Below are 26055 nucleotides of genomic sequence, written 5' to 3'. Positions count from 1 at the left end.
TTTTCAATTTATAAGCCATGATTGAAAGTTTTAACACTCAAAGTGTTCATTATTTGATCAATGACAGAAAAATGAAATGAAGGTGACAAAGCACAAACAATAAATCTGGAATTATATTTATTCAATATTATAATTAAATTGTTATATCAGTACTATTTTAGCAACCTTCTGAATTGTGCTTGTGACAGGAAAGTGTTTTTAATATCACAATTCATGAACTTTAATACAAAACTCTCCAAAGAATCTTTCGGAATGGATGACGGGCAATGCTGCCAGACAGGAAAGTTCATTTTTCTTCCAAACCCACAAACAGTTAGTTATTTCAAACAAAAACTACCGTATCGAACATCTACTTTGAGCTTGGTAACAATAATGAATAAGAAAGACAAGAGTAACCAGATTGTTCCCTTAACTGTAAAGTGCTGTGTTGATGGTTGTACAAAGGATTTAGGTCCCACAAAAAGCAATTCTATAACTGGAAATACAATGGTAAACATTTATATCTGTGTGAGATAGCTTTAAAAAGTTTTACATCAGCAAAAGTCATTGTTCAAAAAGCAACCAGCAATTGAAAAAAAAAATCTCCCTCCATTCACTCAGAATGTCAAATCAAAAATTATAAATCTGCATAGCATCGTATACATGAAAATTGCATTATTAACTTTGAACAGAAAGTTCAAAAGAGACACACACACACACACTCTGACATGCTATTACATTCATACCTCAAGGAAACTAATCTCCATAACTGAAAAAGCGCTTTTTAAAAAAAATCACTTGCTGAAAAATGCAATAGATGGTTACTCTGGCCAACTCAGGATGGGAAGATGTTTCTACAAATAACTTATCCAAGCACTATTCTCAAACGCAACAACTCTTATGCTTATTGAAGCTTAGAAATAGAGTTACCTTGACATTATACCAAAATTACTGCAACATTCCTTCATGTTTCTTCCCATTAAATTAAGCTACTCAAAAGTAAAAAGATATGCCAGAATTGCTTCATGGACTAGCGCTAAATCATTTTCCTTTTATTACTACATATTCTATGGGTTCTTGTACCATCAGAAAACTTTTTAAATCCATACAATTTGTCGCTCCTGAATAATCTACAAGATCACAAAGCATGGTGGCTGATGTACATTTGATGCCTGCTGTTTTTTAGATTAACTTTATAGGTCTTTGTAGATCATATTTCTGATGGATCCCTCATGAGAGGAGATATTTTTAAATTGAATTAATGGTATTTCTGTTAACCTGGTGCCAAGAAACCAGTATTACATTTCAGCCTGTAACTACTTCACTGAGCAGTGTTAAGAATTCAATATAGATTTTAAATTTGCAGTACCATAACACCTGCCAAGCTGCTCAAATCCACATAACAACTGGAAATTCACACTCTAACCGACAGGGTTACAATATTAGGGAACAGAAAGAAATATGATTCACTTCAAAAAGGGACAATTGCATATAATTTAACTTGGACTGGTGTTAAAAGCCAATGAACTTCCCAGTTAAATAGTTCAGCAACATGTTCAGAACAATACGTTTTTGAACAGCATAACCTCAATGAAAACAACTCAATTCTACTAACACTAAACTGATTTGAATAAGATATGATCAAAATTATTCTTAAATGGGTTTCCCTGCAGTGTAAAATTTTTGGAAAATGCTTTTTGCTATCCCAAGGATAATTATGCATAACCTTTGCATACTATAACTTCTTAAATCCACTTTGCATAGGTCATACAATGCCCAGCGAATATTGTTTAATATGGTGACCGAACATGCTAGAATACATAAGGTATGTAATAAACCCAGTCTACGCTATACAAAACAACTGATCATTACAATTCATAGTCAAATCTATATTCATTGGCCATGTAAATCCTTCGGAAAATGAGGGCAGCCAGCGCTAATGTCAAAACAACAATTAGGATAGTGGATCCGATTTGATTCGTGTTAGTTGGTTGCCGGACTTGAGAGTATGATGAAGTTGGGCGCCTTGTCTGTTGTTGTTGTTGTTGTTGTTGTTGTGCACGCCGCTGTCGAGGGCTGAGCGATGTCGTGTTAGGCGGCACACTTTGTGTATCTTCCTGATTCCCAACGTGAGTGTCATCTCCAATAATCTGAATAACGGAAAGAAAGATCTTTAATTTTTAATCCCACACACTAGGTACAATTTAAAATTTCACCAATGTCAATTAACCTACAAACCTGTACGTCTTTGGAGTGTGGGAGGAAATTGGAGCACCTGAAGAAAACCATTGCGGTCACAGGGAGAACGTACAAACTCCGTACAGACAACAACCGTAAACAGGATCAAACCCGGGTCTCTGGCACTATAAGGCAGCAACTCTACCGCTGTGCCACCGAAGGTTCCTTGGCCTCCATCCAAAAGAATCAGGTCAAACAATTAAAAATAAATCCAGCCAACAGTTTTTTTGGAACAGTTTCTTCCTCTCTTTCCTCAAATGTAAAAGCTCTATTGGTTGCATCATTGCCAAATTCTGACAATTGTGGAATATTATCTCAACACTTCAAAATGTGATGGCAAGACAAATGGTAATTTAACCAATCAAATCCCTGTTGGCTCTGGTCAAGGACATTCTTGCCATCTTATTCCCTTATCTTCTCCATGTACCCCTGCAAATGTATTTGTTCCCTTTAGAATGCCATTATTGTACTTGTCTCCACTACTATCACTGCTACAATCAGCATAGCTGAGAGCCTCATTCTCAACCAAACATTTTGGCCCATGCAACTTCTTGTTGATTCGCCAACCCCATGTCCTGATTCAAAATCCCTCTGCTGATGGGAATAGTTTCTTGCTACCTTGTTATACACTTGAGAAATTTAAAAACCTCTAACATATCTCCTTTAAAATTCTTGTTTCAAGGAAAATAACTTAAATTCTCCAATCTACCTACATGCTTGAAATCATGTAGAAACAAGGAACAGTAGATCCTGTTTTACAAAACAAGACACAAAGTGCTGGAGTAACTCAGTGATGTGGATAGGTGACTTTTGGGTTGGGACACTTCTTCAGGCAGATGTTAGAGATGGAAGAAGGGGTCACTGGTGGGATGCAAGGGCTCCTTACCTGAGAAAAAGCCTGGAGGTGGAAACAACGGAGCTCAACATCATGGCTGAAGTGGGGTCCCAATCCAAACCACCACCTGTCCATGTTGGCCTGACCCACTGAGTTACTCCAGCACTTGGTATCTATCCCTGGAATCATTCTAGTTAACCTTTACTGTACCCTTTAGCTAGAATACAGTTATTGCATGCAATTAGGAAGGTAAATAGCATGTTGGTGGTTATTACTTGAGGATTTAAAACGGTGATTAAGATGTCGCTGCTGGTATTAAGGGATGTGGTAAGATCACAGCTGATGAATTGTGTATGATTTCTGGTCTTCGCCAAAAGATATATTTGCAACAGTGGGAGTGTAATGAAGAATCACCAAACTGATTCCAGGCATGACAAGTTTGTTGTACAGGAGAGAGCTCAAATAGATTAGGCCAGAGTTTAAAAGAATGCGAGTTGAACACAAAAAAATCTTTCAGCACTCAGATGAATGCTGGGAAGACGCTTTCACTGGCTATAGAATTGAGAACCAGGGTTACTATTTCAGAGTAAGGGGTTGGTTATTTAAGACTGAAAAGAGGGGGGGATCTTTGGAAATCTCTAAATGGGCACATCAGTCCAATTCACCATGCTGACCAAAATACCCATCTATACTGATATTACTTACCTGCATTTGGCCCATATCCTTTGAAGCCTTCCTATCCAATTACATGTGCAATTATCTTTTGAATATTATAATTATACCTGCATCTGCCACCTCCTCCGGCAGCTTGTTCAATATACCCATCACCGTCTGAAATTTTTGCCCCTTTGAAACCTATGCCCTTAAGCTTTAGATTCCCCTGCGCTGGGAAAAAGACTACCCTAATTTTATAAACCGCTTAGAAACTTTCATATCTATTTTCCCCATGGGGTGCTGAAAAATGTGTACAGCACTTCAAAATAAGGTGTCATATAAAGGTTTTTCATTAATCCCTTGCACTAGCACTTGGTGTCCATTTATAAAGTCTAGCATTCCATATATTCTTCTTTTAAAATAACGCACTCTTTCAGACGTTCTGCACGCAACAATTTATGCACATACCTTCAGATATTTGTGCTTTTACCCTTTAGGGCTGCACCTGCTAATTTACATTGCTTCTCTGCAGTCATCTGACTGAAATGTAACACCTCACATCTTTCTATGATATAATTCACCTGCAGTATGTCGTCCATTACACTATCTGTCTGCATCACACCCAAGTCTGGCACTATACTCCTCATGGTTCATTGATGTTTCGTCAATACGTTTCCAAGTTTTCTGTAGTCTGCAGTGTAGGTTTTGTCAATTCTATCAAAGTTTAAGTCATTAGAACACATAAAGGACAGAGAATGAGTTCAGAATTCTGGGGAAGACCACTATGCGCTGCTCTTCACTGAAAAATATCCAACTATTTGCTGCTACTGTTTCTTGTCATGTATATTTTTACCGCTATCATTACCTCTATTGCCTTTTTTATTCCATAGATTTTATTAAGCATCATATGTTAAATCAATAGTATTTACCTCCTTCACCCTGTTACCCACTACAACAACATTTAAAAGACATTTGGACAGGTACATGGATAGGAAAGGTTTAAGAGGGATATGGGCCAAACACTAGTGTAGATGGGCATGTAAAGTAGCATGGGCAAGCTGGGCCGTAGGGCCTGTTCTATGCTGTATGACCCTACAAACATGTAACAAATAGACAATTTTTCGCTAACAAATCAATCCATTACGCTTGGTTTACATGCCTATTCTTCAGCATTAAAGTGATCACTAAACAACATATGGCTAATAATCATGACAGCTAAATTAATCCATCAGATACAACTTCAGTTTCTTGACTAATATAGTGGAACACAGAATATTATACTTTTCCCAGACAGCAACAATTAGTATTATTAAATCCATTTAATAGGAATCTTTTAGGAATAGGATGCTCCTCATTAGCTTTAATTACAAGTAAGAGTGACGGCAGCTCTCCCAAAAATATCATGACAAATATTTATTTATAAATGTAGATTACCCAATTTTGAGCACAAAATAGATCAAACTAATCAATCGGATATTAAGTAAAATATGATGACAGCATTTCCCGATTTAAGTTGTTGATTCATTTTGGCTGTTCTATCATTTCTTTCATCGAACGCGAGCAGATGGATCAAGGTCATTAGATTTGCTTTTGCTAAAACAATCTCCAGTCTTTGTCATTCCTGAACCACAGCTTATCCTGGATTTTGACCACAATTTATCTGCAAATTCAAGTTGAATCTCCCTTCCACCCCCGCACTAACTTGGCTATATTCCAGGCTACAGCATTTCGTAACAGATGTTACATAAATGCTCAATCCACATGAAATAATTACAGCAGAGCACCATAATAACCAGGACATTTTGTTGTATATTTGCAAACTAATTTGGATGAGTTTCATATGTTAAATCCAAAAAGCATTTACATAATTTCAAGGATTAAATTGATCAAATCAGAACAATAAACAAGGAAAATTCAATGGAATCATCAGTGGTGATTAAGATGCAAAATTTCATTTAAATTACAGTTGCTATGAATGGCAGGTTTGCTAAATTTGCTCTAAACAAGCCATGGGCAATTTCAAACTAATGGACATGTAAAGAAATGTTTCTAGATCAAATAGTTCACACAACTATCATGAATGATTTACTGAAATAGACTACTGCCAAATTTGGGGATGATAGCTGAAAATGGCGTGATAAAGATAACTTTGCAATAGCAGAAATCAGCATGTATAAACTAATATAGAGCAATTTTTCCAAGACTGTGTGGACAACTCTGGCAGCACAAAGACAGTCAATGCAGCAAAGCAGCAATACTGAGTGGTATTAGAACAAAACCTCCACATAAATTATAAAAAGCAACGGCATAGGGGTCACCAAATACCTTTAACCTAGACAACAATGATGATGATATGTTCAATAATGATAACATGTTCAATAATAACCACATTAACGAGTGCATAATTCTTCTAAATGATCAAGAGATTAATAAAACAGCTGACAAAAACATTGTCAAATTTTTCGGATACGGACTTCCGGTGGTGCCATGCTGGACTAGCAGTCGCAACTTTTAGCACCGCTCCTGTAAAATCGCGATTTTTCGCGTTAAAATCGGGTCTGGAGGTTGAGACCAATTCAAAAACTCACCGGAGACCTGGGACGTCGTGCTGATGACATCATCAGTAAGCGCTGTGATTTAAACGGAGGATAAAGGATTTTAAATGAAAAAACCGTCTTCAGCTCAGAGCCCTCAGAGAACAATCTCAAAACAACTGCTGAAAACCCAGAAAACTGAAGAACGGACCTCTGAAGTGGATTCTGGAATGGCTACAAGAGCCAAGACTGAGATGGCTACTAAGTAGAAAAATGAAATGGAGGAGATAAAGAACTCGGTAAGAGAACTGAGAAAGGATATTGAGGCTGGAAACTCAAAAATGATGGAAAATATTAATGTTAAATTGATGGAAAACATGTCGAACATCAATGCTGGTAATCAAAAAGTTATTGACTGCATTGGCATTATACAAAAGCGAATTGAGGATGTGCATGAAGAGCTAATGGGGAGAATTAATAAAGGGGAAGAAGAATCTAAGAAGTTTGAGGCTGTGCATGTAATTGTTTCTTCACATGTAACTGCAATGAACGACATGGAAACAATTGTTGATCAAATGGCTGAAGATATGCAGGGAATGAAGCTAGAGCTAGACAGCCTCAAGAGTCAACTGGCGAAAGTCTAAAAAAAAAACAGTTGGTATATCCTTTTTTGCGGAGATTTGTGTTATAATAGAGCGATTGTTTTTCCTTTTTTTTCTTTTCTTTCTAGGGTCTATTTTCTTTATTTACTTCCTTCTCTAACTTCTTCCCTAAGGGGCTTTCTTCTCCCAACACTTTCCTGCACCTTCACAATTCTTGCTCACTTTCCTTACTTCTTTTATTTCTACCTTTTTTTAAAGCTCGAAAAACGAAGTGGTACAACAAATGTAATAATATATATGTGATGTGTATTACTGTAATTTACTGTACTAATAAAAATAAAATATTAAAAAAAAAATACTAACTTCGGATACTAACACTGCCTTTGTTTATGCCAAGTCACAATTATTGAAATATTCATGAAGCATATGCCAGATCACGAATTTGCTGTTTTCCATTGATCACTTTAATAGAAACATTATTGGATTTAATAAATACATATCTGCAGAAAATCTGCACAGTTCAGGCCAATGAGATGGAATAAATTTGTTTACATACCATTCCTGTTTCCAGACTGGTACCAGCGGATGTAGGTTGCTGGGAAACTTGGCTATCTTGGTTTTCATTTATTATTGGTGCTGGAGCAGGAGGAGCAGCAGCAGCAGCAGCAGATTCAGTTGCAGCATTGCTGGAAGTATGTGTCTCTGCCTATTGAAAGATAAATAACACATTTACAAACTTTAAACCTCACCTGCATCCATCTATTATCTGCCAGGCTTTGTCTTGCCCCATTTCTTTTCAAGCTTTATTCCCCCACCTCAGCTACAATCAGTCTGAAGAAGGGGCATAACATGAAATGTCAACTATTCATGTTCTCCATTCTATTCTGACCCATTGACTTTCTCCAGCACTTTGTATCTTCTTTTGTAAACCAGCTTCTGCAGCTCCTCATTTCAACAAACATAAACCGTTATCTTAGCTTTAAGCCTTATATTCCTAAACTAAATAATTCAGGGATTGGGGTTTAATTTGCATTACAGGACTTCCACACACAATCCAGGCCCAGAGTTCAGCACTTGCACAGCATATGTACGTACAAATTGGCAGAGATACAAGTCACTCAAGCATATCTACCTAACCCTTAACTAACTGTAATCTTACTCAATATCCCCACTTAGCCTCAGAAACATATCACTTTGTTTAACACGAATCTACATCAAATAATATTCATCTATATATTACTAAAAGTCTGTTCTTGACCGGTTTTGGCCATCTGTGCTGCGATTTCCGAGAGAACGCCGCCACCTACGGCCGTCATTTTTGGCCACCTTGCTCAGAGGCCCCCCTCCGCCGTATATGTGCCGAGGATTTTTCCCGTCGATGAAAAATGACAGAGATATTAATGATTTTACAAAATTCCCCATTCTCTCTGCTGCCCCTGCAGGCGGCAGGGTGGAGGGACTATAAAACCAGGAAGTGGTGTGCCTCAATCAGTGTCTGCAAGCTGGAGGAAGGCAGAGGGTCACGTTTCTCTGAGCTGTGAATAACACTGAACACATGTCTACTCAAATGTAAGTGTCCTTAGTGGTTCTAAAACGCTTGCAGAATGTGTCTATTGGTTCTAAAATGTTTGCAAAAAGTGTCTCTTTTGTTTTACAATGCTTGCAGAATGTACTTTTTTGGTTCTAAAATATATTTTTTAGGTTCTAAAATGTTTCGTCTTTGGTTCTCCCCCCCCTCTCCTCTCCCCCCCCCCCCTCTCCCCCTCTCCCCCCCCCCTCTCCCCCCTCCCCCCTCTTTCTCTCTCTCCTCTCCTCCCCTCCCCACCCTCCCCCCCCCTCCCCTCCACACACCCCTACCCCCTTCCCTCCACCCTCCCTCCCCCTGCTCCCCACCTCTCCCCCTCCCCTCTCAGCACACCCTCTCTCACACCCCCCCCCCCCCCCCCCCCCCCTCTAGATGTGACTGCAAGTTGGGGGCTATGCGTCAGTAGATAGGGTGGTTATGGGGTAAAAGGAGCAAATTAATAACGTTAATATAAAATCAAGGGGGTAATTAGCGTGAGTGCGGGGGGGGGGGGGGATAGTTAGTGTGTGTGACGCTGCGTGCCGCCTCCCCCCCCAACCGCACGTTGGGGGAACAGACCCAATGGGTCTGCACTTGGTTTAGTAGATTCTAGAATTCTCTTTGCCAGAAGGTAGTGGAAGCAAAGGCACACACGCTCTGGCTTTATTTTCTACACTTTGCCCTGCCAACAACTTTGAATAGGCAATTTAGCTCTCATTTCTGATATCACATCTTACTCTCAACTCTTCTGCACTGAGTTTCACCTGGATTTGCGCATCTTGCCTTGTTCCACCTCTTCCACTTCAAGTTCTTCACTGATCATCCACTCAAAAAGCCTTCCTACCTTCACTGATTATCCATGCACCAGTTAACTTCTCAAATTGATTTAAAAAAATCTCATATATTTTGGTTTTCCTCTCATGTACACAATTTTACTATCCTACTGCATAATTTCTTTATATATATATATATATATATATATATATATATATATATATATATATATATATAGTCCAACATTCAAGGGCGCCTCTTTAACTTTGCCATGTCATGTGTGTAGAAAGGAACTGCAGATGCTGGTTTAAACCGAAGATAGACACAACAAGCTGGAGTAACTCAGCGGGCCAGACAGCATCCTTGATCTTCTCCCCTTTCTTATATGTCATTGCATGGCAACATTACTCAAATTAAGTAATTTCAATAGTAGGCCGATACCCTATTTTACCTTGCTACCATCTCTAAATTTCTCTCTTACTGTCAATACAGTACAGTATAGGAAGCCATGATCTTCAGATATAACCACATAATACTGATTTAATCTGGCGTGGTATTTTTGTCCAGATATTTTTTTAAAGTCTGTTTTCATTGTTGCAGTCATATATGAACCATCTATTGAATCACAAACCCTGCGGTTTCTCACCCTAATTACTTCTTTCCATCTCCAATTCCCCCTGCTGCTACTGCTGCTGCTGCTGGGATCTTCAACTGTACCTTTGTTGGCTCCAGCTCCTTTCCAGTTCTGGGCTCTTCAACATTCCCAATTTTAATAGTTCCTACTGCAACCGATGTAGCCTCCTGTACGTCAGTGAGACCAAGTGCAGACTTGCCGACCATTTCGCTGAACACTTACACTACGTCTGCCATGGTCTACCAGATCTCCTGGATGCTAACCATGTTAACACCCCTTCCCTTTCCCACACTCACCTTCCTATCCTGGGCCTCCTCCATTGCCAGAGGCGGATTGCCACAGTAGCTTAAAATCCATTGGGTCTCACACCTTCTGTTTTAATCTCTGGCCTTTGTTCCAACCATTTGCCAATAAACAAACCCTTGTCTGTGATCACCTATTACCTGCCACGCTTTATCCTGCCTCTCCTCCAGCACACTGTGACCTTTTAACAACTCCATCACTGACTACAGAAGCTTCAGTTGGTAGAGTCTTAAAATATAGAATCAATCACCTAATCTCAACACTTCTTTAATACAATACTCAGAAGATACATCTGACGTGTGGCTCAGGCTCTTGCACAGTTGTCTGTCTAAATGATTCAAAATGCCAGTACAGTACACTGCATCTGTGCAAATTTCAATCAAACTGGCTTTTCCAACAATTTTTGTTCATTGCTCGATTTATAAAAGGCAACATACCTTAAAATTGATTTGTTTTGCTAATTCTTTGGCCTCCACATCAGCGAGACTTGGAATGCTACTTTCTGAGCATGCAAGCAGGGCTGTCTTCATGCAAGTGGCACAAATTTCACAGTTGAAGTCCTGTGACCTAAATCAAAAGAACATCAATAATGGTCTTTCAGTTGCATTTGCATTTAATTTTTTGCAAAAACTCATGACTCTTTACAATCTGTTCATTACAATAGCAATAACAAATGCATTTCGTTGTCTCTGTACTGTACACTGACAATGACAATTAAAATTGAATCTGAATCTGAACAATTAACCTAAATATTTCGAAGTGGTCTGTTAGTAGCTCCTTACAAACAGCAACGGTTATGGAATCTTAGTTGTTCCCATTTTTAAGTACTATTTGCTACAGAATAATTCCAACATTATGTGCAGTGAGAAATCTAGTAACATTTTTCAACCCACACCCACCAACACCATATGCTGTTGCAAAATTCAAACAGGGAAAAGCTACAACATGAGCCACAACAGCAGCCGGGCAAACGGGACAGTGTGGCAGCTGGTGGAGAAGGGCTCGCTGGAGCAGTCCAGTGGTATCGACGCCTAATTTTAAGGTGAAACGACACAAAGTGCTGGAGGAACTCAGTGGACCAAATCAGTCTGAACTGATTCCGACACGTCACCTATCCACGTTCTCCAGAGATGCTGCCTGATCTGCTGAGTTACTCCAGCACTTTGTGTCGTTTTGTATATTAACCAGCACCGTCAGTTCTGTTTCTGCCTAGGTTTAAGGTGATTTCAACTTGCGTAAAATCTGACATGAAAGGGTTAGGGAACGTAACCCTTACACGTCGGAGACTGCCTGTAGTTGAACAAAAGCCAAACATCGCAGATAATTGATATCTGAACTTTAACATGACAGAAGATGCAGGGAATTAACGAGTTAAGTACTTCCCACATTGTGTTTCTAATCAGAGAAATAGCAAAATTTGTGTTTCAAATCAGAGAAATAGCAAAAGTGAGAATGAAGAAACTACAATGGTCAATTCTATACAGAGGATATTTGACTTTAAGATGGTACAAAGACACTAATTCTGTCTAGGTTACGTCCAGTCTACAAAAGCAATCTTCAATGTTAAATGCAGCATTACAATTGAGTAAGAGGATATGATAACCTGGCATCAATAATTACTAGCGCCCAAGAAGATGTAAAGATTGAATAAAGTCAAACGCGTTACAAATGTACACTTTCCTTCTAGAACAATTTGGAACAGGAAAAAACGAACAGAGTGGGGCAATTAAAACAATTAGATTAAAATATTTAGGAACTCTTCTAGAATTGGTCTACTTGCATGATGTAAACAAAATAAAAATCATACTTTTTGGCCAGTGCTTTTCTCTCATCGGGAGTATAATCCAGAGAACCAATGGCTCCTTCTCCTTTCGTTGGCATGAAACCAATAATGGCCAACAATGCAGTTCGTACTAGGAACAAATATAATATGGTTTAAAGCAGTTACGTTAATTAAATTGAAAAAAATTGTGAAGTTTAATTTTTCTTTTAAGTTTTCAACATACACCATAATAGCTATTAGTTGAGCAATTAAATAGTGAGAAGAAAATTCAAAAAAAGTAAAGACACACTCAAGTTTGTTTTTGCACATTTCTTGTAGCCCTTGGTCTGGTACACCAATGGAGATATTGCTTGGCATTTCAAATCCCCATCGCTGCATGGCTGAAAGGGGAAGCTACAGACACAAAATTAAAAATCGCATGTGTAACACTGCACATGATGCTTCAAATGTATTGTGCCAGAATTAAAGCTGTACTACACCAGAGAGTTGTGAGTGTGGAATTCTCTGCCTCAGAGGGCGGTGGAGGCCGGATCTCTGGATACTTTCAAGAGAGAGCTTGATAGGGCTCTTAAAGATAGCGGAGTCAGGGGATATGGGGAGAAGGGTACTGATTGGGGATGATCAGCCATGATCATATTGGCTCAAAGGGCCAAATGGCCTACTCCTGCACTTATTGTCTATTGTCTACCACAAAAAAAACACACTAGTGACCTGTTGCACAACAGCTTTGGAAGTGATAATTAACATTGATGGCCTGGATCGCAGGTAATACTCACTACTCCAGGATGGTTGCCAGGTTTCGGGATGATGTCCCGAAATGCTCAGACAAATCTTCTTTCCTACTTCGAATCTACCATTAGGCTGAAACACAAAGACCCTAGTCAAGCAGCAGCAGCAGCAGCAAATATTTAATACACTGCAAGATTTGTTACATTTCTGATCATTTCCAATTGTTTTTAACATTTCCAAAATAATCAAAGGAAAATATTAAAACACTTTGTTTTGCCATTAAAAAACTTTATGGGATCAATTGTTTGTTCCAATTTTCCAAAAAGCCCAGTCAACGATATCTCTGGGAAAATATTTATTTCACATTTGCCAATTAACATAATAGCTTAGGAATCACTTCACCATGCATTAATATTGTCAGGAAGTACACAGAAGTGCAACAAAAGACCAATTGCCTTGCCTCTTACATAACAAGATGACAAAAAAAAATAGATTGGGCATGAGCATAATTAATTATCACTGGGCTGTAAATAAACCCTCAATGTTACTGTTTTGGCATAGAGGATTACCTCGCTGACAATTGAAGACTAACCGATGACATAAGATAGACAAAAAAATATGGAGTAACTCAGCGGGTCAGACAGAAAAGGAATAGGTGATGTTTCGGGTCGAGACCCTTCTTCAGATTCGACTCAAAACATCACCTATTTTTTTTCTCCAGAGATGTTGTCCGACACGCTGAATTACTCTAGCTTTTTGTGTCTATTTTTGGTTTAAACCAGCATCTGGAGTTCCTTCCTGCACAACCGATGACACACGCTGCAATTGCGTGCCTGCTGAATAAATTCAACATTGGCTCTCTGCAATGCACCATGTCATGAAGAATGATATTTAAGCTATTAGAATATATGCAAACAGAATATACTAATTAGCATTTTGATATGAAAACAGAATATTTTTTGCCATCCAGCAAATTTACATCTCATCATTTTTTATCCATTTTGTGAAAAGAAAAAAAAATAATCAGCCTCTTCTACCTGCATCCTCCCAAAGTGGTTGCATTTTATTTTTTTTTAATCAATAGTCAGCTTTTTCACCACCGACATTTTGATATCTACATCAGAGGTACAGGGAATTGCGTCTTGTGCAAGATCTTACACATACATTTCAGTAACTCAGCGGGTCAACGCTTCTCCCAAATGTCAATGTTTCTCTGAGATAATGTACTTCAAAAGAGAGGTTAAAGGAATAATCCGCATGTTTGTCCAGGCAAACGCTAAGGATCATATAATAATATTTGGAGGAAAGGGAGTTTGCCAAATGCACCATTTAACATTGATCCCGCAACCAAATGAAATTACCAGACAATGGCCCAGAGGTTAAATTGCTTTCAAGACAAGCATACGAAAGGGATCTAAGTAACAATTTAGATAAATTTAAACTGAGCTTACTGTTAGAAGAATAATGCTGGGCGGCTTCATGGGATACTCTGGTGGCAGCACTATTCGGCCATGGTATACACCACCATCAAAGTCAGAGTCTGGAGGACCTCGTACTGTGAAATGCCATTCGAATAAATTATCCTACATTTAAAAAGAGAACAAACAATTGCAAATGGCACGTTGAGCATTTTTTTATTGACGTTAAGTCGGAAGCAAAAGACAAGTCACAAAAAGGTACAAACTTGCTTGTCGTTTATCGGCAACATGTAAGCATTCATCCACCTGCGGAGAAGAGCAACATCCACTCCAACATATAAACCATTGTCCCAAATCTTTAGAAAGCATCAAACGCCCCACAGAATTCAGCATCCCAGTGAACCTCCCCACCCTTGTGTCAGAAGTGTGCCCTGCTAGAGTTAATCCTGGCAGCATCAATTTAAATTACCATTAATTTACCAGCCATAAAAGATCCAGGTTTCCCCAATCTCCTTCCAGTGCACTCAATGCATCTGCTCAAGACCCTGGCTTAGACAGTGATCCGCTGTCTGAATTAGCTATTTACTTTTCTCCCAACACATTTTACAACCAAAATCTAGATCATCACAGAAGACCAGAGTCAATGGCCAGAAATTAAGCTCAGAATCCTTGCTTGCTTATTCCCTTTTTCAATTTAAGAAGCACCAAAGACACTGAGTGACTCTGTAGTTGCACGTTGTTTCTTCCCAGGCACAAAGTATCCTCATTGGTATGCAACCATTGGGCTAGGATAGCTCCCCAGTCACTGGAAGAATGAACTACAGCTATGGTTTATACTTTGCTCCCTGTGGCAAGCACGGTTTCCACCGACAGCTTTTGTGAATCAGTTCACGAGTTTATCATCCGAGAGTTCAACTTTGATGGTATTTCCAACATTAACACCATTTGGAATGAGACTGTAAACTGTAATGTATTCTAAAACACAGACTAGACATTCACTTGTAAGAAGTGAAACTTCAAACCATAATACATTGAGTTAGTTACAAATAAAACTTTCAACCACCTCATAGAACCACAAAAGAGAAAAAAAACAGGCACACTGTTGGTCAACTTTTAAAATTAAAAGTTAAAGCTCTGGATACATTTTCACAGCAAGTGGAGAAAAAAAGGACAGACATTTAAAAGCCTGTTAACGTGTTAAGTAGCACCCTGAAGTAAATGGATGCACATTTACCCAGAGTTGGGGAATCAAGAACCAGAGGGCATAGGTTGAAGGTGAGAGGGGAACGATTTCATAGGAACCCAAGGGGACGCTTTTTCTACACATAGGTGGTGTGTATATTGAACGAGCTACCAGAGGTACGAGCTACCAGAGCAGGTACAATAACAACATTTAAAAAACATTTGGATAGGTACATGGATATGAAAGGTTTAGAGGGATACAAGCCAAATGCAGGCAGGTGGGACTAGCATAGATGGGGCATCTTGATCTACATGGGCAAGTTGGGCCAGAGGGCCTCTATGACTATTTGTTGGACCACTCAGGAATGGTTTGTAAAGAGAGGAAATTTCATCCATACCAGCAGCAAAAAACCACACCAAATAATTTAAAAAAACTTTAAAGTCTCACCTCCAGAGGCTGGGCATGGTACTGTTCTGTGGGGTCTCTCAGTTCTTGTGCTTCTTTCATTAAACGTTTCACAGCTATAAAATAAAACAAATTCAGCTAAGAAATCTAGACAATGGTTGCAAATAAGCAATTGCATGCTTTATTGTTAAGTTCACTCAAATATTCAAGCCTAGAAGTTTCTTTTTATGCTTATTTGTTTCACATTTATTGGAATTACACCCCAAGCTTGCTAAGGCAGCTTGAAGTCCATGGTGCAAATTACAAACTGGCCAAGGACACTTTTCTGAGAAACTTCCTAAGAGAAGCTTAAAAAGGCACCTATTTCAGCAAGTTGCCTGGGATGGTCATGCGTCAGCATTTCCTCTGGAACACTGGAGGTTGGAGGGAGAACTGATATAAAATGAGGAGCATTTCCCCAGAGTGAAAATGTGAAAAACTCAAGGACATCGCATGGAGGTAAGAGGGGCAAAGTTTAAAGGAAAGGTGCAGGGCAAATTTTATTTTTATAGGGAGTGCTGGGTGCCTGGAACATGCTGTCAGGCAGGGTATGGTGGTGGAAGCAGATACGAGGATTTTGATAGGCACATGGATACATGAGGTGTCAAGGGATATGGATCACATGCAGGCAGAGATTAGTTTAACTTGGTATCATGTTCAACAGATAATGTGGCCGAAGGGCCTGTTCCTGTGCTCTATTATTCTGTTGAATGAAGTTTTAATCCGATTGGCCTCTAGCAAATTAAAATACAGCCATCTGGACCATTTATTCACAGCTATCCTTTCTACTATTTACTCGATTAATTCTTTAGGGTTTCGGCCCGAAACGTTGCCTATTTCCTTCGCTCCATAGATGCTGCTGCACCTGCTGAGTTTCTCCAGCATTTTTGTGTACCTTCGATTTTCCAGCATTTGCAGTTCCTTCTTAAACATCATTCTTTAGCCCATCTGGTAACTATCACTACATCTTCCTGAAGGGTATGTTCATGTGCTGTACTGTTCTATGTGCTATACAAACTACAATAGCTTCGGAAGCAACCCATTATCACCTTCTCAATAACAATTAGATATGGAAAATCTAAAACAGCACTAGAAATACCTGGCAGATCAGGCAGCATGTGTGGAGATAGAAAAAATACTGAGTTGACCCGAGCTGAATGGATGACCTTTCATCAGAACACACCAGCTCCATAATAAACTAAAAAGTTTGGGTAATTGTTGAATTGCATTTCATCAGTTTCACTCTCTCAACTGTATCTGTTTTGGTGACAAGACTTTCAACGACTGCAATTTAGATTTTTACTTTACTTAACTATGGCTTAACCTCTATGAATTGGGCTGTCAACCACATCTGTTTCATTTCCCAAATTCTGTTCTCATCCACTCTCCTTTCAGCCAAACCAACTTTAAAAAACTGCATTCTCAATTCAATTCCAATGACGAGTCAGTAACCTGAAACTTTAACTCTATTTCATTCTGCGCATAATAATGTTTGTTCTATAGGGAGTTTCCAGCACTTGGATATTATTTACAAACTGTTTCACTAGAGTTGGCATTTGTACCTAATCTAAATATCAGCTTATGTTTAGCTATAAGTAGCAATATTACATTTTAAACATAGTTTGAAAAATCTATGAAAAGAAAGCAAGATATTTGCACGCAGTTTTGTTGGTCCAAAGTACAGAATTTGGAATGCCATGATCATCCCACACCCACAAGGAAACACAATAGTGAACCATGACAATAACCATTATACACAACCAACAATGGTTTGAAAACAAATTATACTACTTTGCTGTGAATACGTGGTGCCATGGATATTTTGGTCATGAGGAAAAGCTTCTAGGTAAACAGAGTTTAATAGTTAAGAGAAAACATTTCTTGTTCAAACAATTTATAATATCTATGTCAAACCTTAAAAAATCCACAGCCAAACAAATAAGAATACAGGAATATGAGAGGTAGAAGTTAGTACTAGCTGTTTACTCTTTCAGGCTTCATCCACCATCCAGTCATGATTAATCTAGCTCAACACTATTTCCCTGCCCTATCCCCCATATCCTTGATTTTCTTTATCTTCTGAAATGTACTGATTTCTGCTTTGAATGAAATTAACCATTGGGCCTTCTTAGTGCAGAATATTAAAGATTGACCTGATTGAGGAGAAATTTCTCTTCTACTCAGTCCAAAATGGCATACCCCCCCATTGAGACCACTCAGCAGGGGGGGGGGGGGGGGGGGGGGGGGGGGGGGGGGGGGCGGGGAATCTCTTCTACATCTAGTTAGTCAAGAATTAATAGCAGAGAGAGGAAAACTAAGTAAATTACAATAGGAACATTATCATTTTAAAGAGAATTTTAAGACGAATGCTATGAATGAAAATTGCCTTTCCTTGTATCCATCCTATCAAATGTAGCTGCGTAGCTCAAATTGCAAACCATTTATTACTCTTTTTAAGGTGTCCAAAAACAATGAAACTAGGGGAAAAAATCTTCATAAAATAAAAGCAACACTATATTTACTTAGATAAAAATAGCCGAGGCAAGTTGCAGATTTTATATTGAGCTGCTTAACTCCAGCTGTAGATGACCACAGACTTCTCAAACCAGTCACACCAGCTGGGACGCTTTCTAAAAACTAGTACACATCACCACTATTAAGGCTCCGCATCAGCCTTAAATTGGTGGCAGCTGCAGAGTTTAATATGTGGAACATTTTAACATGCTGTACTGTACTGACACAAACAAATTGTAATATTTGACAAATAGCATTCAAATAATACAGCTCATATAATATTATCTTTTCATTTATTTTAAAATAAGCATTGCAACTATCGCAACAGCAGACCTTGAACCAGCAGTTTGACAAAATTATTTGAGCCGCAGTCATTTAGACATTTCTTCTTTAAAACTTTGTGGAAACATTCCAAGTTTGCCATAATTGGTAAAGAAATGCCAAGGTAAAAGTAGGACACAAAAAAATCTTTGATATTTAGATGAAGCATTCTAATAGTTTCCAGTTTAATTTAGTTCTTAATATGTGTTGAGAATCCATTTCCCAAATATCTATTTCCTTCATTTTAGGCTCCCATTGAGAAGCCGGGCCTTGAAAGCATATATCAAAGAAATTAAAAAAGGATAAAGATGTACATTTCAAAAATGCAATCATTTTTTGGTATTTATTTGTTATATGTAGATTACAAATTTCAAACAATTGCTCAAAAACAAGATACTGTGAATGATAGAAATAGCAGTGGTGTTGATTTCAAATAAAAAAAATATCAGCCAAATTATTAAACCTTTTTACAGATCTGTCTAAATTTATTGGGCATTTCCAGCAATTGTTTTTACGGTAAATGCTCATCTCAGTTCATAAACAACACAGTGGTATTCTGAATTGTTTCTCCAATTACTGCAATATTTTACAGACTTGGGAAGCAATTTCTGATTGAATATGGATCTGTTCACTTGTCTCACACATTATACAGTTTATTAATTTTATTTTATAAAATGAGCAGTCATTAACAGGAAAGTAAAACATAAAGATGTTTTGGGTGTTATACACAAATCTCCAAATAATTCTCTATAGTAAAAAGTACCAACATACTTTCTTGAAACATTTGCATTATCAAATCTATTCTAATGTAGGCAAATTAACACAGCTATCAGCTTCATGACTTCATCAGCATTTGTAATCATTTGAAGTTGAAAAAAAACAAAACCTTTGCGTATCTTTGGCGTAAACACAGCCAACCTTATTTTAAACAAATTGTTAAAACAATTTATACTTTAATGCTGCTTTGAGTTAAACTTTAGTTTTTACAGCATGGAAACAAGCCCTTTGGCACACAGTCCATGCCGACCAGCGATCACCCGAACGCTAGCACTATCTAACAAGCTAGGAACAATTTCACTAGCCTCTTCCTGAGATCCAGAGACAGAAAATATGAATTTATGACAGACATTTGACAAGGTTCAACAGGAAAGTATGAAAACAGGTGGAAAGACATTCCATGTAGAGAAGATTGTGATCTTGCAATGAGATATAGATGGATGGAGTGACTACGCAAAAAAAAACTGGCAAATTGAGTTTATTGTGGGGGATGGCAAAGGTACACTTCATCAAGATGAAACGACAATTTATTGTCTAAATGGAGAGAAAATATAAATAAACGAAGATCAGTGGGATCTAGGTATTCGGGTACGCGAATTACAAAATTAGCAGCAGTTTTAGAAGTCTTTATTGAGAAGGCTTTGGAGTTTATGAATGGGGAGATGCTGCTTGACAGGGCAGATGTCGAGAGGAAGGTAGTTGAGGCCAGTTCATTGGCTATATTTAAGAGGGAGTTAGATGTGGTCCTTGTGGCTAAAGGGATCAGGGGGTATGGAGAGAAGGCAGGTAAAGGATACTGAGTTGGATGATCAGCCATGATCATATTGAATGGCGGTGCAGGCTCGAAGGGCCGAATGGCCTACTCCTGTACCTATTTTCTATGTTTTTAAATACTGGAGGAAATCAGCGAGGTGGAGACACGGGATTGGCCGGTAACCTCGGCTCATTCATCTGTCAACGCCCAAGTGCCGAAAGGCTCAATGACAGCGTTGAAGATGGAGTTGGAAACGGTGGGTGGCAGTGGACCCAGGGTAGCAAGAGATGAATCAAGGCCCTTCAGCAGACGGCTTTCGTCTCACACTGGGCGGCTCAGGGAAGGGCTGCAACCCGGTGCTCAGCTCAGCCCAGCCCAGCCGGGCCCGCCTACCCCAGCGAGCCTCGTTCGCTAGTAAAGGGAGGACAGGGACCCGGTCGCCCGAGCAGCAGCCGCTCGGAATCACTTCACTTGGTGAACGAAAGCGGCCCGACCTGGCCGCGGGCGAGTATAAGCCGGTTCCGGTGCCGGTGCCGGCGCTACTCACCCGGGTTCCTCAGGTTGTACTGGACCTCCATGTTGATGCCGGCGCCTCGGCCGCCGGGCTCCCAACGCGACGTCACGTCACACCGCCCTGACCCCTGACCCCCCCCCCCCCCGGGCCGGCCTCCGCCTGGCGCAGATCACGCGGACTCAATCCCGTACGTGGAGGCGGCCTGCCGTGACCATCGACGTCGCCACCGCCCCCCACACGTGACGTCCACAACGCCCTCCCCTCCACACGTGACGGAAAACCCCCCTCCACGTACCGTCCGCACCGACGTCCCGCAAAGGCTAAGTAACACGTGATCTCACGGCGCCTTGTGTGAAACCACCCGCGGGAGGGGGGGGGGGGGTGGGCACGCAGGCCTATTGTGACGTAGCTCGCCGGACCCAATCCCATGCGCCGCTCCGGCTGCTGGCCGGGACCAACGAAACCCCCCCCCCCCCTCACGCGATATCCACTCCGCCCCCTCACTCCATCCCCGTGACGTCTAGCGGAGGCAACGCAACACGTGATCTCACGGCGCCGGGAAGGGGGAGGGTACGTAGGCTTTGTGACGTGACAGAGGTTAATTGCCCCCCACCGCATGCCGAGGACACGTGTCCCCGTTGTACAAACAGCCGCCAGGTGCTTTATTTGTCACATATCCAACTGCAGTGAAATTATTTTTGCACATATCACACATGCGTGCGTTGCTATGTTTTGGCAGCATTTCCAAAGTCTGGTCGGCCCGCGTACTCGATATATTGGAGCAGTTCCCTGGAATTTAGAAGGATGAGAGGATATCTTATAGAAAAGTATAGGGGGGTTGCACGTCACAGGGCTCGGCGGACGGAGCCGCTAAATCCAACTGGAAGACATCCGTCACTTCCGGTATATGTTATTAATGCAAGAAACGCGTACTTTCCTACCTGTTAAAAACCGCCAAAATGTTGAATTTTTGCGCTGAAAAAAAATTGTGGGAGTCGGGGTAAGTGTGAGAGATATGTACCCAACTTTAGAATTCCAAACGTGAAGCGAAATGAAGGTATAGAGAAGCGAGAACTGAAGGGACTACAGCAGCTAAAGTGTTTGGTAAACATTGAAAATATCGGGAATTATCACGTTTGCTCACTGCATTTCATCAAGTAAGGCATTATTTGTGTTTTTTTCTTGATTCCTTTGGTATCTAAAAATTCTCAGAAGTGATAAATCTGGCTGTAAATTTTTCTTCAGATGCGTTTTCATTTTGTATGTAAAAACCCACGAGAACTAAAAAAATTACAGCCAGATTTATCACTTGTGAAACTTTTTAGATGCCAAAGGAATCAAGAAAAAACACAAATAATGCCTTACTTGATGAAATGCAGTGAGCAAACGGCCAATGTTCGCCAAGCACTCTGGCTGTTGTTGTCCTTTCAGCTCTCGTTATTATCTTCCGTCATTTCTCCTCATTTTTGGAATTCTGAAGTATGCTAAATGTCTCACACGCTTATCCCGATTTCCATAATTATTTACAGCGCAAAAATTGACAATTTCAGCGGGTTTTAACGGGCCCGCTACACTGGAAACAATGGTAAGTGCCTACCTGCAGTTCATCGCGTGTACTCCATTTGGAGTAGCGTAGCAACAGTACGGGTCATGGGCAGTGAAACCTCCCTATAAAATTATAAAAGGACTGAACAAGCTAGGGAAAAAGGGGCCACAGTCCAAGAATAAAGGGGAGGTCATTTAATACTGAGATGAGAAAAAACATTTTCGCTCGAGAGAGCTGTGAATTTGTGGAATTCTCTGCCTCAGAAGGCAGTGGAGGACAATTCACTGGATGAAAAGAGAGTTAGATAGAGCTCTAGGGGCTAGCGGAATCAAGGGAAATGGGGAGAAGGCAGGCACGGGTTACTGATTGCGGCTGATCAGCCATGATCACAATGAATGGCGGTGCTGGCTCCTGCAACTATGTTTCTATGAACTGACATCTCTCTCCTGGTCAGCCATCATTGTGTCCCATGGTCGCCATTTGCAGCTGACCTTCGAGGCGCTGTAAGCACAATGCCGGTTCACCCCCCATCCGGCACAGTCCCAGTGCCCAACGTCTCCAGCTCGCTTCCGGTTCGCCATCTGCCGAGCGTTTGGGCAGCTTCCTGATCCCGCCGACTACGATACTTCCAGTGGGTCCCGTCACCGACGAGCCTTTGGCCAGGTCTGCAGTCCGACAAGTCTTCGGGCGGGTTCTGCCGACAGACGAGCCTTCATGTCTTGTGTATCTGGTGTAGCTGCTTTCAAGCTTTTGCATCTTCTGCTCAATGTCAAGTAACGACAACACAAAGTGCTGGAGTAACTCAGCAGGTCAGGCAGCATATCTGGAGAACCCTCATCAGGATGGATGCATCTTATCAACCCACTGACTCTACGCCGCATCTGCACCCAAGTTGAGGTGTTTCATACCAGGACATTTAGGGAACAGCGGTTCCCCTTTTCTATCATAGAGGGTTCCCCTCCTCTAACCACTGGGTGGCGCCAGCAATGACTGCCTCCGCCAGCAGCTGTTAGTCCTTTCACCCTTTTGGTTATTTTTAGTGTGTCTAATTGTATGTTTTAAATGTTTCTTAGTATGTCTTATGTGGGGGGTGGTGGGGGGGAAATAGGGGGACCGTTTTTCAGTCACTTACCTGGACGGAGATGCGTCTTTTCTCCTTGTCGCATCTTCGCCTCCCCCTTCGTGGACTACCTGGATTGGCGCGGCCTTTCCTACTGGAGACCAGCCAGAGCTTCAGCAGCGGCGCAGCGCTGAGTTCACATCGCTGAACTATGTTGTAGCTCAGTTCAGCGGGGTCTGCTGACTTTAACACTGTGGAGCTGTGGTTTGTGGAGCTTCTAGCCGCAGGCGCGACGGTGACATTATTATCGCGGAGGCCTGGGATCTTTTGCCGGGGATCGCCAGTGTTGGAGCTCTGCCCAGCTCAGCCTGTGGACTTCAGAAGCCGCGGTCTCCAATAAGAAGCGCTGATTCAGACAGTCCAAGCCGCAGAGTGCGTTCCTCCGTTCAGACGTCGGAGTTTGGATTATCCCGACAAGAGGGCCAGTACATCAGGCCGTCCGTAGCGACGACTGCGGAGGGTTCAAAGGCCCCGACCACGGGTGAATAAAGAAGGAAGATTGACTGAATTTTATTGCCTTCTCTCACAGTGGGAAACGTGATGCCGCTGTGGTGGATGTTTATGTTAAACTCTATCATGTATTGTGTTCTTTTTATTTGTATGGCTGTATGGTAACTCAAATTTCACTATATCAATTGGTGCATGGGACAATAAATTTGAACTTGAACTTGATGAGGACTTCACATGGGTCTCCTTGGTATCCCGCAGCTCTGCTCTTGCTCCCTCTCCACCCCCACCCTTGTCGCAACAGGACCCCTAGTCCTTGCCTTTCACCCCATCAGCCACCACAAAAAGAACATAATCCTCCAACATTTTCACCACCTCCAATGGGATCCCACCACTAGTCACATCTCCACCCCTTTCCTTTTTCCACAGAGACCATTCCTTCCGCAACTCCTTGGTTAACTCATCCCTTCCCACCTAATCCACCCCCTGCCCAGGTACCTTCCCCTGCAACCGCAGGAGATGCAACACGTGTCCTATATCTCCTCCCTCTACCTGTTCAAGGATTCCGTCAGTGTTTTCAGGTCAGGCAGAGGTTCACTTGCACCTCCAACGTCATCTACTGTATCCGCTGTTCCAGGTGTGGACTCTTATATATCGCCGAGACCAAGTGCGGGCTCGGCAAAGGTTTCGCTGAACACCTTCACACAGTCCGCTTAGGCCAAGGTGATCTCCTGGTTCCCAAACACTTTAACTCCCCCTCCCATTCCCTCCATTGTCTGAGTGAGGCCAAACGCAAATTGGAGGAACAGCACCACATATTTTGCTTGGACAGTTTGCAACCTAGTGGTATGAATATTGATTTCTCAAACTTCAAGTAACGCATCCCCTCTCTCCCCATCCCTCCCCTCTAGTCATCATACTAGTTTCACTCTCGTCCACTGGAGTTTCACTGTCTGTATAACTCATTATCACCTAGCTCACAGCCAACCATGGACTGTTGTGGGCTCCACCTTTCCTTGATCACCGTTACTTTTTGCAAATCTTTCATTCATTTATTCTATATCTCTCTATATCACTGTCTATACAGGGTCTCACCCAAAACGTCACCCATTCCTTCTCCAGATATGCTGCCTGTCCAGCTGAGTTACTCCAGCTTTTTGTGTCTATCTTATATATCGCTCATTTCCCTTCTTGACTCTCAGTCTGAAGAAGTGTCTGGACCCGAAACGTTACCGATTCCTTTTCTCCAGAGATGATGTCTGACCCACTGAGTTACTCCAGCTTTTTGTGTCTATCTTCGGTACAAACAGCTGAGCCTGGTGTTCATCCAGGCGCTCAAAACCCTCATCTTAATAATTGTCAATCACAAATAGTGACGCTTGTGGTGCTTCTTAAGTTGCACTTTCACCCTCCAAAATAAGTCACAACATATTCGCTTTGCAACCTTAGCGTTGCAGATGATGAGGAAATAGGGATAACAGTTGACATTTTACAACGAGTGACAAAAGCCGATTTGGGTTGATGTAACCCAGAATCAAAAATGGTTGGGCACTGTAGAACCAAACTTGATCATCTTAAACAGGAACTAGATTTAGGTATGTTACAATACTTACCTTCAGCGGCGCTGCAGTTCTGCCATTGGCCGTGTGTGCGATTTTGGTGCCTTTAGGGGGGGGGGGGCGCGCGGGGTTAAATCGCGGTATTCTCCTACCTTGTCCTGGATTATATTTTGTTGGAGTGCAAGCTTTTGCTGAAGAATTGTTCCGATGGCCGTTCTGTTTTTTTTTTTTAAATCGCCCGACAAGTTCAGCGCTGGAGTAATTTTAAAATCAGCTTCTAATGCCGCCGATACCGACAACAGGGACAGATTTCACGTATGGGACAGGTAAAAGAAAGCCGTTTATTTTATGTATAAAAGTGCTCCTTAAGATGCCTTTCATTTACATTTTACGTTGCGAAACGGTGATTTTTCCCCATACGAACCGGCAGTATTTTTCCGGCAGGGTTTAAATTCACCGCAACCGCAACGTTCCAAATGATCGCGTTCCAGAAAAACCCACTCGTAAGATGATTTAAATGGCTATTAATTTACAGGTATTAAACATTAAATTCCTTCCATTTGGCCTATAAATCCATGACAATGAGATTTAAAAATTATGTTATATTGTGAATTCGTGTGTGAATGTTATTTGGACACTTAGGCTATTTAAAAATATTAATCTATTCTGAAGAAATTGATAGATGTTTAGATGTAGTAATTAAATTTTGTAAGCTACAATTAGGTAACTAACTAATTATATGCTTTAATTTCGTCATCTAAGTAAGATTGTTTCATATTTGTTTCAGAATGCTTTATAATAACTGAAAATTTCTTTCAGTTCTCTTAAT

At 40.8% G+C, this 26055-nt stretch overlaps 1 protein-coding gene across 1 annotated transcript; it reads right to left on the bottom strand.

Annotated features, from left to right (window-relative positions):
* Positions 1-770: 770 nt before the first annotated feature.
* Positions 771-20741, bottom strand: ube2j1 (ubiquitin-conjugating enzyme E2, J1). Its single transcript, XM_055636035.1, has 8 exons — positions 20588-20741; positions 15678-15751; positions 14081-14212; positions 12677-12761; positions 11925-12030; positions 10555-10684; positions 7399-7548; positions 771-2129 (listed from the first exon to the last, which is right to left on the bottom strand). Exons 1-8 carry the CDS (start codon positions 20616-20618, stop codon positions 1848-1850), a joined length of 990 nt encoding a protein of 329 aa, XP_055492010.1. The 5' UTR covers positions 20619-20741; the 3' UTR covers positions 771-1847.
* Positions 20742-26055: the final 5314 nt, after the last annotated feature.

The sequence above is a fragment of the Leucoraja erinacea genome, chromosome 5 (assembly GCF_028641065.1).
Source record: "Leucoraja erinacea ecotype New England chromosome 5, Leri_hhj_1, whole genome shotgun sequence".
In the NCBI taxonomy this organism is placed as follows: Eukaryota; Metazoa; Chordata; class Chondrichthyes; order Rajiformes; family Rajidae; genus Leucoraja; species Leucoraja erinaceus.
This window is presented reverse-complemented; position numbering and strand designations above follow the sequence as displayed.

Coding starts and splice junctions, on each gene's coding strand:
- ube2j1 (XM_055636035.1), bottom strand. CDS start 20,618: ATGGAGGTCCAGTACAACCTGAGGAACCCGG. Junction 14,213..15,677: donor ACCATGCCCAGCCTCTGGAG/GTGAGACTTTAA, acceptor TTTTAAATGTAG/GATAATTTATTCGAATGGCA. Junction 7,549..10,554: donor CAAAACAAATCAATTTTAAG/GTATGTTGCCTT, acceptor ATCTTTCAATAG/GCAGAGACACATACTTCCAG.